General features: G+C 47.8%; 1 protein-coding gene across 1 annotated transcript; it reads right to left on the reverse strand.

The window, feature by feature from the left end:
- Positions 1–1,225: 1,225 nt before the first annotated feature.
- On the reverse strand, positions 1,226–9,726 carry FGF16 (fibroblast growth factor 16). The gene is made up of 3 exons (XM_033115584.1): positions 9,031–9,726; positions 2,820–2,923; positions 1,226–1,471 (listed from the first exon to the last, which is right to left on the reverse strand). Exons 1-3 carry the CDS (start codon positions 9,302–9,304, stop codon positions 1,226–1,228), a joined length of 624 nt encoding a protein of 207 aa, XP_032971475.1. The 5' UTR covers positions 9,305–9,726.
- Positions 9,727–11,689: the final 1,963 nt, after the last annotated feature.

The following is an 11,689-nucleotide window of genomic DNA, read 5'->3' on the forward strand; positions in this document are numbered from 1 at the left end:
GTTGATATACAATCTTATGTTGGTTATATTAGTTTCAGGTGTACAATATAGTGATTCAACATTTTTATACCTTACAACGTGATCATCCCACTAATTCTAGTAATCATCTGTCTATTTCGAATCCCTTCATTTTCATATCTAAAGTAAAAAGCCACCAATTAGGGTTTCTGACCTCCGGGCTTTGGGCGCTAACCAGATCTCAAAAGAGAGTTTCCCTATGCCTAGTCCTAAGCATGGATGGGAGCTTCCATAAAAGCTGTTGATCCAGGCCTTCCTGAAGCTTTGATTCACTACTAAGTTTAATGTCACAGAACCAGAAAGGACTTCAGATAGGGCCTCTAGATAATGCTAACATTGTGAATGATGGATCATTTAGCCTAGGAAGTGTGATGCCAACATCAGGAGATTCTAACAAGTTGGAAAGAATGAAGCTAACCAAGCTAAGCCTACTAAATGTACGAATCAATAGAATTAGACAGTGGTTACAATATAAAGACAATTTTATTGCCAATAAAAGCCTTTAATAACTCATTTATCCCATTTCAGTAGGACCTTATTCTTTCTGATGAAAATCCAGTCATAGCATCTCTCATTAAAAATAAAATTATTTTGAAATAAATAAATATATAAAATAAATAGCATGTACATTTCATAAATAGTTTGTCCTTATGCACAGCGTCCATGCTTACATTTTAATAGCATTTTCTTGCAACCTACTCCATCTCCCACTTCCAATGGCAGGAAAACTGCATGTCAGGACAGATGAGAAATCTGCAGAGCCAATGCAGGGTCAGCTTGCAGCAGGGCTGTAGGGATTTTCTGAATGAGACTTCCAAAGCTCTGTAGGTAGCATCTATGGCAGATTTCTTGGTCTTTCATTTACCCATTGTCAAGGTATTTGGGTAGATTGTGGGGTAAGACACCCTGGCCCTTGGCTAGGGCCCCCATTCTTTCTCATGCCACCTCAGGGGAAAGAACATGAGTAAAGACAAAAGTATATACAAGATTCCCTCTAGCCCATCCCTCCTCCCACATCCCTCCCCAAAATAACCTAACCTTGATATACACTTTGAACAACAAGGGAACAGCTGGGTCAAGTTGAACAGTAAGTGCTTCTCTGTTATCTAAATGATAGGAAAGAGAATTGAAAAGCTACACGTATAGTGCTTACAGAGACAACTGTGGCCGCAGAGTACACAGGTCACAGAGGCCACACTAGGGTCCGTTACCTATAGCGGAAGAGATCTCTGGACATGGAGGGCAACTTAGAAGGATCTACTGGCCTGGGTAAAAAGTGAGTGAATTTCTGGTGTCGTTTAGTCCTGTATCCCTCCCGGGGTGAGCCGTCTTTATTCAGGGCCACATAATACTGTCTCTCCGAGTCCGAGTGTTTGTACAAGGTGGAGGCATAGGTGTTGTACCAGTTTTCTTCAAACTGTTCCCGGAAAACACATTCACGTGTGAGTTTCTTCTGTGAGGGTGAGAAAACAAAGCAGAGCCCATTATATGACTATTTCTCCCATCCCAGCTTGCTGGTAGAGAACCCTGAATTAGCAATAGCACATTGATATTAGAAAATTTCAGTCCTATCTCCCGGTATTACTGAGGTATCATCTTTCCAAGTAGCACAAGAGAATCCTGTCTGTATCACCTTCATCTTCTTTCACGAGCCACACACAAATATTTTAGGTGAGATCTTTCCTGAAGGAAGGAGACTGGAGGAGATGGCCTCACCTGGCTCTTGGAGACTGAGATTTTTCTGAGCCTGAGAATGTCTGCTATGGCCTCCCAATGTCCCACTGGCACGTCTGAGTTTCCTCCCTACTTAGGATTAATGATGTTCAAATCCATTGAAATTACAGTCAACTATGTCAACTGATAGGCAAAGGCCTTGGATCTGTATAAAGTTCCATAGGAGGTGATTTCTCATGATGAAGTGTCTCAGGCCTGTCAGTTGGATAACTCAGAAAAGATCTCCTTGAAAAGTTCCTCCAATCTGGCTACTTCAAGCTAGCAGTTCTCGGGTCTCTTGCCTCTGTCCCTTCTCACACTGGACCCAACCGCCATACTACTTGCTGGGGTTGCCGATACTGAGTGCTGGGGACAGGCATATCGCTTAGGTGTCAGGGAAAAATGTGCTCTGATTTCAAGGGGTGCAGGCAGCCAGAAAGCATGCTATGTGACTCAAAAGCCAGAGCCACAAGTTGGGATCCCATTCACCATTTCCCAGATCTTGGCTAGCTTCCAGAATAGAGAACATGCACTGCAGGCAACCCAGTCCTAGCTGGGGACTTCGGGTTGTCACCAGACCCAGGAACGCTCTCTCTTTATTTGTTTGTTTCCTTTAGCCTTTGGGATTCAGCTGAAGTAATCTGGAAATCAAGGACTGTGTTGTTAATCTCAGAATCCTCAATCTGAAGGCCAGTTCTTACACTGCTGATTTTTGTGCCAGGTAGTCTGCTACTCTTCTGGGCACCCATTAAAATTCAGATGTGCTCCTCAGGAGGGTTAATGCCCCAAACCATTACCATCTACTGACAAACCAGCACAGCTCACTATATCATCAGACTAGCTGGCTCTCTAATGGAAAAGGTGAAAGCAAGTGTGCCATAGTAAAGCTTATGTTTTAATGGTGGCTGAATGAGTGAAAGTATTATGTAGCAAGTTCCTGGGCAGCCAAGAAGTGATTTGAAGACACTAATCCTTTACATTTGACAAAAGTGCTTTCAAATGCTAGATAAAAGTTTTTATACTTTTGCCTTACATTGTCCAAACACTGGTGGTAATAGCCTCCGATGAAAAGAAAACCTTAAACTTACCGACCCATACAGCTCTCCTCGCTCGTTCATCCCTAAGTATAGGCCAGAGTCCACGCCCCGGATGCTGATCAGCCCCACGGCCAGGCTGATAAACTCCAGGATGCCTAGAGCAAAAAAGTGAGTGTCATTTCCATTACTGATATCAAGCTAAGAGGAAGCTGTCCAGGTGACATGAACTTTCAGTCATTTATCCCCAACTAGAAGCCAGTCTTGTGTGCCTTTTGTGAATTACCTCATGAAACCATTTTTTGCAGCAAGAATAGAACCTCAGGGAGTGAGTCTCTCTGGACTTCAGTTTTTCCATATGTAAAATGGGGGAAATACTTTCTGCCTCTACTCGATACTCTTAGGCATATCATAAGGAAGAGACTGTGAGAAGGCTTTGGCTATAAAAGCTCCATAATTATAAGGTACTATTACTGTTAAATGCCACCATTTCAAGAAATGGGAGGGCAGCTTTCTAAATGGGAGAATGTGGCCTGGTTTCTGTATCTTCCCAAAGTCACTTCCCTCTGCCCTAGAGTACACATCATTACCTTGCTGTCCTCTAGGCTGAACTTGTTTTGCACCCTCTTAGCTCCCATATCCTTAAAGCCACATGAGGCTGTCAACTGCCTGTAGCTGACTCTAACAAAGGCCACACAGGCCACTCACTAAGTTTGTTTCTCCTGTCACAGGCAGGAGGCAAAACTTGGCCCAGTGAGAGCTTTCTCCTAAAAAGTGTTCTCAGCTAGTGCAGTCCCAGGCTGACAAGCCTGTCATTCTCCCCCTCTCTCTAGAGAATTTTAAGTTTATCCATGGCAAAGAGTTGGCAGGTAGTATTGGACTTGATACTGATTTGAGATGTTGCAACTTTAAGGGGAAAGGGAAGACATTCAGAAATGTCCCTTTAGCAGACAAGGTTAGAGGTGAGGGTTTGAAAATGTTTCCATTTACTCAGCAGCAGTAGGAGGAGAAAAGAAATCAACTAGTAAGAGGGAAAAAAGGACCAAGAACTGAAATAATGGTGACACTAAAGACTTTATACTTTCATCCTAAGATAGCACATCTATTATATGGATGCAGATATAATGGGCAACTAGATTCCTCTGTGATATTCCTGTCTCTAACCACGTTTTTCAACGTACAGACCAAAACTTGATACAACAGAGGCATCCAAAGGTATGAAATGAGCTCATATCTGGCTCTTTCTTGTCCAAAAATGCAATTCTTAAGGGTAATAACAGTCTATGTAATCTACATAGGGAGTGAGACTGATTCCTTAAAGATCACTTAAAAAATGTAAGTGGTTAATTTTGTAATCAGGTTCAAAACTCCAGTGGGAAGTCTAAAGAGCCCCAGTGACTTTGGCTGGTGGGTGTTCAGGTGTGGCAGCTTTAGGGCACATGTTTCCATGGCCCACTGGGATCCATTCAGAGAATGTAAAGTTCTTTGGCTGCCATTGTATAGAACGCTTAGAGTGTAGCCTTTGGCCTCCAGCATTGAAATCCTCCAAGTTTTATTCTCAGTCTGGTTGTTACTAACTCTTATAGTACAAAGAAAGGAGTTTTAGGAAAAGAGATTGATACAAGATGGTAGGAGAGGAAGGGAAAATAGCGGGTGCCAAGTAACGGTTAAGCAGATACTGATTTAATGGACAAAAAACTTCAGTTGTACCATACAATGTTCTGATTTTGTTTCTGCCCTGTTTAACATTTTAATAAATAACTTGTAAGAGGACATAGGTGGACTGCTTACCTTAGTTCCAGAAGACATACGGCTGAGAGGGTGACAAACAAAATCCAAAGAAATTTCAAGAGAATGGGAAAATGGGCTGACTCTATCAAAGTAAGCTTTAATTAGAATAAAATGTAAAGTCCTGCACTTTGGTCCCCAAACCAATTACCTGAGATGTTTTCTGTTTGGGTTTTTTTGGGGGGAGGGTGAGCCTCAATTGCAGCCAGGTGAATCACATTCGTTGGTTTTTGGCCTATTATCACAATCGGTCTGTGCAAGGGCTTTTTGTTTATCTATTTCTTTCTTTTTATTTCCATACTCTGCTCTCATCCTCCTCCCCACTTCAGGTAACCACATATATTTTCTTGAAAACATGTACTGTTCTTTTGTGTCTTCATGCATTTTTATTAAATGCAAGTCTGTCCATCTTTGGAATGGGGAGATGTGGCATAGCAAAACATGCACAACAATGGCTTAAGGGATTTGATTGAACAAGGTAAGCTCAGTGTGGGTGACTCATGAGATCATTAAAAAGCTAATATAATGTAAAATAGTCATGTAAAAATTAAAAATTATTAAAAAGCTAATGTAGTAGTAGATTGGGGGAGAGTGGTTATCACTTTGTGAGGGGTATAAATGTCTAACTATTACATTGTTTTATACACCTGAAACAAATAAAAAAAAAGCTAATGTAAAAACTAGTAAAAAGGGGGGAAAAGCTAATGTGATTTAAGGCTACACTGATAAAGGTCTAGTAACTGGCATAAGGGAGGGGACTGCTCCACTCTGTCTGTTTTAGGTAGGTCACACTGAGAAGACTGTTTGTAGTTTAAACAGGGCTATGGAAAAATAGGAGCATGTTCAAAGGAGAACAGCCAGTGTGGCAAGGAAACCAGAAACCAGGTCATGATTCAGTTCTGGGTGCTAAACTTTGAGGGACAGCAACCTGCTGGAGCCTTCAGTTCTTTGCTTTGCTTAGGCAGATTATTTCTGAGCTTCAAGTCTTATTCCCTCATTCTCTAAGTATCTCATGTCTCTGACCACCCTGAGCTCATTAAGTAGCAGAGGGCAGCTTGTGATCTCACCGTCCAAGACCTGGTGTGAGAACAAATCATGAAACCCAAGAGGTGTGGCCATTTGAGTCACCACAGTTTTTCTCCAACTCTGTTAACCTTGATGCCAAAGGATAGATCATACAGGAAGTCACTTGGGTTGTGTCCAGTAACAGGGGTCTCCAACAGCTGGAATCATCCCTGCCCAGCTGTCTTTGGGCATCACTTCCCCTTGCCAATTTTCCTATTAGCTGGATTCAAACTGTGGGAACCCAGTGGCACATGATGATGGAACAGATATTCCTAAACCTTCTCCTGAATCCCAGCCAGCATGAAGAGAGAAAGAAAACAAGCCATTTTCACATTTTCCCAGCTACAGCTGGAGAGGGGTGTTAACAGCAAAGTGTTGAGGCAAAGTATTAAGTAGACAAAGTTTGTCCTGGTACTCTCACCCCCTTCAAAGCCCAGGACCTCCCTCTGTTCTGCCTCATCTTGACCTGTCCACCTCAGCCTCCGTCCTTTGCTTGACAATTTCCAGACTCCTCTCTTCTTACACCTTTCCCCCCATGGCGTCAGTCAAAACGGATCTGTCCTGGACCCTACTGCTTAAGAAACTAGCTAGATGACTGGCTAATGTGTTATTTAATCTGGTTCCATAACTTGCCTGAGCTCCCTCAGTCATCCTTTCAGACCTTTAGGGCCAAGACAGTGCTGCCTTGGCATCTTGCCAAATAAGAACCAGATCACTCAAAAACCAAAGCAGCTGCAGGAGCCTGCTCCATCCCACCTGGCCAGAGGCCTCTCCTCCAGTCTGGCTCCCAAGCTCTGCTCTGCCAGTCCACAGGTGCCCCTCAGGAATGTCAGTATCCCTGTGAACCTCATGTAAATGCCAACAGCCAGGCAGAGATTGAAATACTCCTGGCTACTGATTGCAGAATGGGGGGTGGGAAGGGGAGGATAGGCTGTGCCAACAGGTTATTATTTGGAGTCGGGGCTGCTCTTGGGCTCAGCCTGACTCCTGAACACATGGATTCCAGGGTAATCCTTGGGGGCCCTGCTCTCCAATTACAACAAATAGCTATTTACTTTACATGGCCTTTGGAGACTACCTCCTCCCCCCAAGCAGAAATCTATAATATTTTATATCTTAAGTCTGGCCTACTTTACCCTGCTGGAATGTTGACTGCTAAAGCACTTATGGAATGTTAAAGTTTCGATTTATTGAATACCCTGGCTGATTAACTCAAATGTGGAGGGAGGAGACTCAAACGCCACTTCTTTCTTTGCCAAAAGCTAAACTGCAAAAGAGTAAATGTGTGTTTGAAAGTTGGCAAGGGAGGTTACAAAGAGACAGCTTCGACCAGTTATCATTTCCTTTACAGGAAATACACGGAACTGCCAGGAAGCCAGGGAAGGAGGAAAGGGAAAAGGTGATGCAGAGGTGGTCTCAAGCAGTGTTTGTCTGTTTGTTTAGCTTAGTTTAGTTTTTTTTTGTTGTTGTTTGTTTGTTTGTTAAGGCCAAACCAAAAATGAAGCAGTCAGTTAAGCAGCAGTGAAAAACATCCCTTCTTCCTGCCAGTTTTATTTCCTTTGGTTTCTGCTTAAACTTAACACCCCTAGCAGGCCTGAGAGATGAAAAGAAATCAAGATGTGTCCTTAGGGAGGTAATTAAAGACCACTTATCCCAAGAACCTATTACTGATTTATGTTGACCTTGTAGGTTATTGGGCTCAGCTTAGACACAGAGTCAGACAAACACTTGTAGCCGCTGAGAGCCAAGCTCATAGTTTCTCCACCTCTGCTGCCCCATCCCACATTTCTCCATCATTTCATGCTTTTTCTTTTATATATCAGGAATGAGCTACCCCAGTATTTTTAGGCCATTTTGGGGAAACTTTGGGAAGCTCTGAGGCCTGGGTGGGAGTCCCATTCCTTTTGAAGAGGAACAAAAGGCGACTGCAAAGTCACAAGTGATGGAAGGGAAAGGAGCCAAGTTAACACTCCCTCTCCCTCCACCCCACCTTATCACCCTTTTGAGAACCTGCTGCAAGTTTATACAGACACCTGCACCCCTCCATTACCCCCACCCCACACACAACCTACTGCACTCCAGCTCTGTGAGTGCATTTTTCCAAGATGACATAGGCCTCATTAGGGTTCCTGCTTGCTCCCAGCAAGGAAGACCAGCCCTGGCCCTAAGTTGTTTGCTAGACTTGGCCTCTGTGCACCCCCTCCCCTTTATACTGTGCATTCCAGATGCAGCTCTAGCAAGGCATGGGAACAGGAGGATGGGGAAATTTAGGGGGGTGGGGAGGGTGGGAAAACGAAGGGAATGGTATTGTGCCTGAGGGTAGGCAAAGCCTCTTACAGGCTTAAGGATAGAAGGTGTCCTTGGGTCACAGGGTTTTTGGGAGGAAGTCGGGGCATTGGGGGATGGGAGGACCAAGGAAGGGTAGCTGTCACAGCAACTGAAAAATGGTTTAGCAGAGAATAGGAAACTGAAAATAAAAATGGCCAAATTACTGAAGAGTGAACATATTTGCTTAGAAACCTAATGATCTCCATCTCAGTTCAAGGTTTGTATCAACCGTATTCTGTACGTGAGACAGGCAGCTGTGCCCTTTGAAAAATCTGCAGAATGGCGGGTAGAGAAATCCTGGATGGAGGTTGGACGTTTCCTGTCCTGGGCCCAGGAGACACCTGTTTCTGTAGCTGGGAGTGGGCCCAGGACCATTTCCTCATTGAAGCAAGGAGTCCAGAGGTAGCTCCGGGCAAAAGCTGCCCCAGGGCTTCGCCCTTGCACAGTGGACACCGGGAGGCTTTCCTAGTTTCTCCACTATCCAAGCTTACGCCGAGCTGCCTGGATTGGCCCCCACCCCAGGGCAGAGCAACCCTGAGGCAGGCAGGTGCCACAGCTGTCGCGTCTCTGCGGGCCAAAAGCGACTTGGGCGTGGGCCGCCCGCCCATCACATCCATGGCCCAGGAAGGCTCCTGCTCCAGGCTATTGGCCGCGACAACCCTGCTGCCCTCGAGGCTCGGCCCCGCGCTGCTGCCGCGGTCCCTGACCTCTTCCGCGGGTGCTCCTACCCCTCTCCCAGCTTCACCTGCTTCCATCCGAAGCACAGCGTTCAAGTCCCAGAACGATCCCCTCGCACCCAGGAGATGGAGGGAGGGTGGAGTGGGGGAAAGGAGAGGTCTCACCTCGAGAGCCCCCGCCCCCTCCCGAGCGTCTGAGGGTGCCAGGCGCCCTGACGCTGCGCGGCTGAAGTCCGCACGGTCTTGTCACGCCTGGCCAACGTCCCTGGCAGCCTCCCGCCTCGACGGGCCGGGACCGCACCGAGCTGGGGGCGGTCCGTGGGGCCCGAAGCCGGAGCCCGGAGCCGTCGGCTCCCCAGAGCGCCGTCCGTCCGCTCGCCTCCCGTCCCTCCCCGCCGCGTCCTCACCGAAGCGGCTGTGGTCGTGGCGGGTGCCGTGCACCGTGCCGTTGGGGAAGATCTCCAGGTGGAAGCCGGTGCGACAGTACAGCTGGCGGCGCCGCAGGATCCCCTTCAAGTGGGCGAAGTCTGTGGGCGAGCCGCGTTGCAGCTTCCCCTCGATCTGGCCCAGGCGCTCGTTCAGGAAACCTGGGGAGTCAGCTAAAGGCACGTTCCCCAGAGACGAGGAGAAACCGTGCAGATCCCAGTCCAAGGAAGCGAAGACCCCCCCTACCTCCGCCATGGCGGGGCGCGCGGGGCCGAGCCGGGGCGGCGGGGCGCGAACTGCCTCTCCCCGCAGCGGGCGTGAGCGATTCGCGGGCGCTGGCTGGCTGGCTCGCTCGCTCCCTCGCTCCGCGCTCTGCCGAGTTGCAGTCGACGTCTGTTCGCGTCCAAGGAACTTTTCAGCCGCGGGGAGCGTGGGGCAGCGCGCTCCTGACCTTGCTTTCAGTCAAAGTGCCGCTTCCCCTCCGCATCCATCTCCCTGGGCCTCTCATAGCTGGCTTCGTCGAGATATCGGATGCAAACGGCACTTTATATACGTACCCACTCCCCTTACATTGACATATTGGATATTTAAATACAAGCCACACCTCACTGGCATCCCCTCGGAGATTGGTGTGTGAGTTCTTTTTTTTTCCTTCTCCTTCTCGTATCCATTTGGCTCTTTTTGGGAGAGGGAGGGGAAAGGGGGAGAGAGCGAGCGAGCTTCACTCCCTCTTTTATTATGAAAAAATGGCAGGAAAAAGCTACACATTGCAGTGAGGCATAACTGCTTTTGGCAGGTTTTTCTGAAACTGCTGATGAAATAACGGAGCCCAGTGCGTGGAAGGCTGTCGGCGCCCACGGCCACTCAGGCCTGTTGCGTGGAGGTCTGTCTGCTGCGCGGGGGCAGGCCCCACTTCCCACGCGTCCTCTAGCTTCTGGCCTTGGGAAAGTGGCGTGAGAGCCGGGCCGGGGGTTCACGCGATCCTGAGCTCCTCTTGTTCCCTGGCTGGTCAGAAGCTGCAGAAGGGGTGCCTGGCCTGGGATAGGGGCTCCCTGTTTTCTTTGTTCTGTTGCCCCCAGTCCCACTCCCCACCTGTAGGTCGGCAGGGGGCTGAGGAAGTGAAAGATCCGGAAGCGAATGCAGTTGCAAATTTTGCGATTGGGGGTGGTGGCGGTCCCAGCAGGCACCAAGGCGGGGCCTTAAGGGGTCTGGGAGGAGCGGTAAACCCCACGGAGGAAAGAAGACATTTTTAAGGGACGTTACAGCTTAGAAGAAGGAGGGGGAGTAAGAAATAGAAAGCGATCTTTTTGAAAAATGATCTCCACTGGCTTTCTGGGCGCGCTTTTACAAGGCTCTAGAGAGCAAGCTCGATGAGAGGCCATTGGAAGCCTGGTGGGGGCTTCCCCCCACCTCTTTTCTTCTTGGAAACAGGTGTTTTCTCGCTCTGTCCTGTGCCTTGCTCCGAGATATTCTATCAGGAAGAGCAGCAGTTGGGGCGGTAACTGGCGGCAGTCAGGGCAACGGGCAGCGTCGAGAAGACCTGGGAGCAGGTGCCCGGCCTGCTACGTGCCCCCTGCGCCCCTGCCCGGCACCTGAATCCTAGGGCCTCTCTCAGGCCCTGGCGCTCAGCGTCCTGCTCACCTATTAAACTGCGTTGTTGCTTGCGGTTTGGACCCGAGGTGGGCTCTGGCCTCCTTCCTCAGCTCGGGCAGGAGAAACTGAACATACCAAGTATCCCGCGCCCCGCCTTTGCAGCGCCTCCTGCTGGAGAACCCGTGCCTCGCGGGGAGTTTGAACTCAGTCTTCGTAAGACCGATTCAGCTCCAGTCAGTTAGTGCAATCGGAGGTTCTGCCTTGGGCTCCCACTGGCACCCCGTGCTCACGCTCTGGTACTGTAGCAATTCTTGGTTTGGAACATCGTGGCTTGGTTCTGGTATGTCTCCCTAGCTCAGCCAGAGCCTCCAGAGCTAAGCACGAGGTCTGGCACACAGTAGGTACTCAGAAATCATCTTCTGATGTGCTCCCAGTAGTAGGGAACAAGATACAAACGGTCTTCCCACTGTAGGGGACGCAGCAATGCAAAAGATGGCATCTGTATTAGAGTATTTACGAGTGAAATAACAGGCTCTGCGGCTCTGGGATTTGCTTTAAAATAATCCAGAGTGAGAAGGCAGAAGGAGTGGAGGTATAGAGGTGATAATATTGTTCATGTGTTACTAATTGTTGAAGCTGGGTGATGGGTATATGGGTGTTCATTATATATTTCCTCTACTTTCTATATAAACACGCACGTGAAAATTTCCATAATAGAAAGCTCTTAAAATGGGACTGACATAAAACAATAAGGAAATAATTTCTTCTTCATTTTTCCCTTCAAAGACTTTGTGGATTTAGTGAGAAGGTGGGAGGAGAGGGGCAGAGGTTAAGACAAGTATATAAATGACTAGAATACTGGGCAGTGTAAGGTGCAGGGTGCTGTGTGGATTCAGAAAGCAGAGAGAAGGCTGATGTGGGGGTTTAGGGCTGGGCCCTGGTCCAAGGTGGCCTTAGTAATGAATGGACCTTGAAGGGAAGGATTTTGCAAATTCAGGTGGGCCACTTCCAGGAAGGGGAAAATAGTAACAAAGCAAGTGGAACAAT

This window comes from Rhinolophus ferrumequinum, chromosome X, assembly GCF_004115265.2.
Source record: "Rhinolophus ferrumequinum isolate MPI-CBG mRhiFer1 chromosome X, mRhiFer1_v1.p, whole genome shotgun sequence".
NCBI classification, from domain to species: domain Eukaryota; kingdom Metazoa; phylum Chordata; class Mammalia; order Chiroptera; family Rhinolophidae; genus Rhinolophus; species Rhinolophus ferrumequinum.